General features: G+C 45.4%; 1 protein-coding gene across 1 annotated transcript in view; it reads right to left on the bottom strand.

Moving 5' to 3' along the window:
* The window catches only part of SCAMP4 (secretory carrier membrane protein 4), a gene marked incomplete at its 5' end in the record, with an annotated part of 8,661 nt that overhangs the window by 1,561 nt on the left and 6,402 nt on the right, over positions 1 to 698 (bottom strand). Inside the window, one exon of the mRNA XM_009586498.1 lies at positions 451 to 552. Coding sequence (XP_009584793.1) covers positions 451 to 552 — 102 coding nt within the window. The remainder of the gene's footprint in view (positions 1 to 450; positions 553 to 698) is intronic.

Here is a 698-nt window from a genome sequence, read left to right on the forward strand (position 1 = left end):
CAATTATAACATAACCAGGGACAGACACTAAAATGCTCCCATTTATTTTAGGACAACTCTCACAATACTTGCTCTATAGGCCAACAGTGAGTCATCATGCACTGTTCACCATGTGCTGCGAATACTTTGAGGGCAATGCTAAGAGAGGATCAGATGAATCCTGAAACTGGCTGGTTAAGTGGTATAAAGAAATGGACCTTGTAGGAGGGTGCTAAAAAGAACAAGCAGGTGAAGATATCCCACTTCTGCCAATACAGCAATGAAAACAGAATTGTGTACTCCAAGAGCAGATATAATTATGCCATGGAGGAAAACAGAAAGCTTCTTCCACTCCACCCTGTACAGACTCCCACCAGTTTCTCAAAAGTTCACGGAAACAGCCCAAGCCTGAAACTCTCAGGCATGGGAGCCGAGTGCTCAGCTGTAAGACCGTAGGAGCATCCTGCTTACCAAGCTCCCCATCCGGAGAACCCAATCGCCTGCAGGATCGTGAGAATAAACTGTGCGCCAAAGATGAAGAAAAAGGCCATAAAATTAAACGAGCTGTCCGACCTGTGAAGGAAGAGAGGAAGTTAGGGGGAGATTGGCACCTCGCGCTGCTTCACACTGATGTTTGACCCCATCATGTACAAACACTCAAATGTGGTATCTCAGAAGAGATCCCTTTATAGCTATGTACTTTGAAGGCTACTCCTCTT

The sequence above is a fragment of the Fulmarus glacialis genome, unplaced genomic scaffold (assembly GCF_000690835.1).
Source record: "Fulmarus glacialis isolate BGI_N327 unplaced genomic scaffold, ASM69083v1 scaffold12531, whole genome shotgun sequence".
Lineage (NCBI taxonomy): Eukaryota > Metazoa > Chordata > Aves > Procellariiformes > Procellariidae > Fulmarus > Fulmarus glacialis.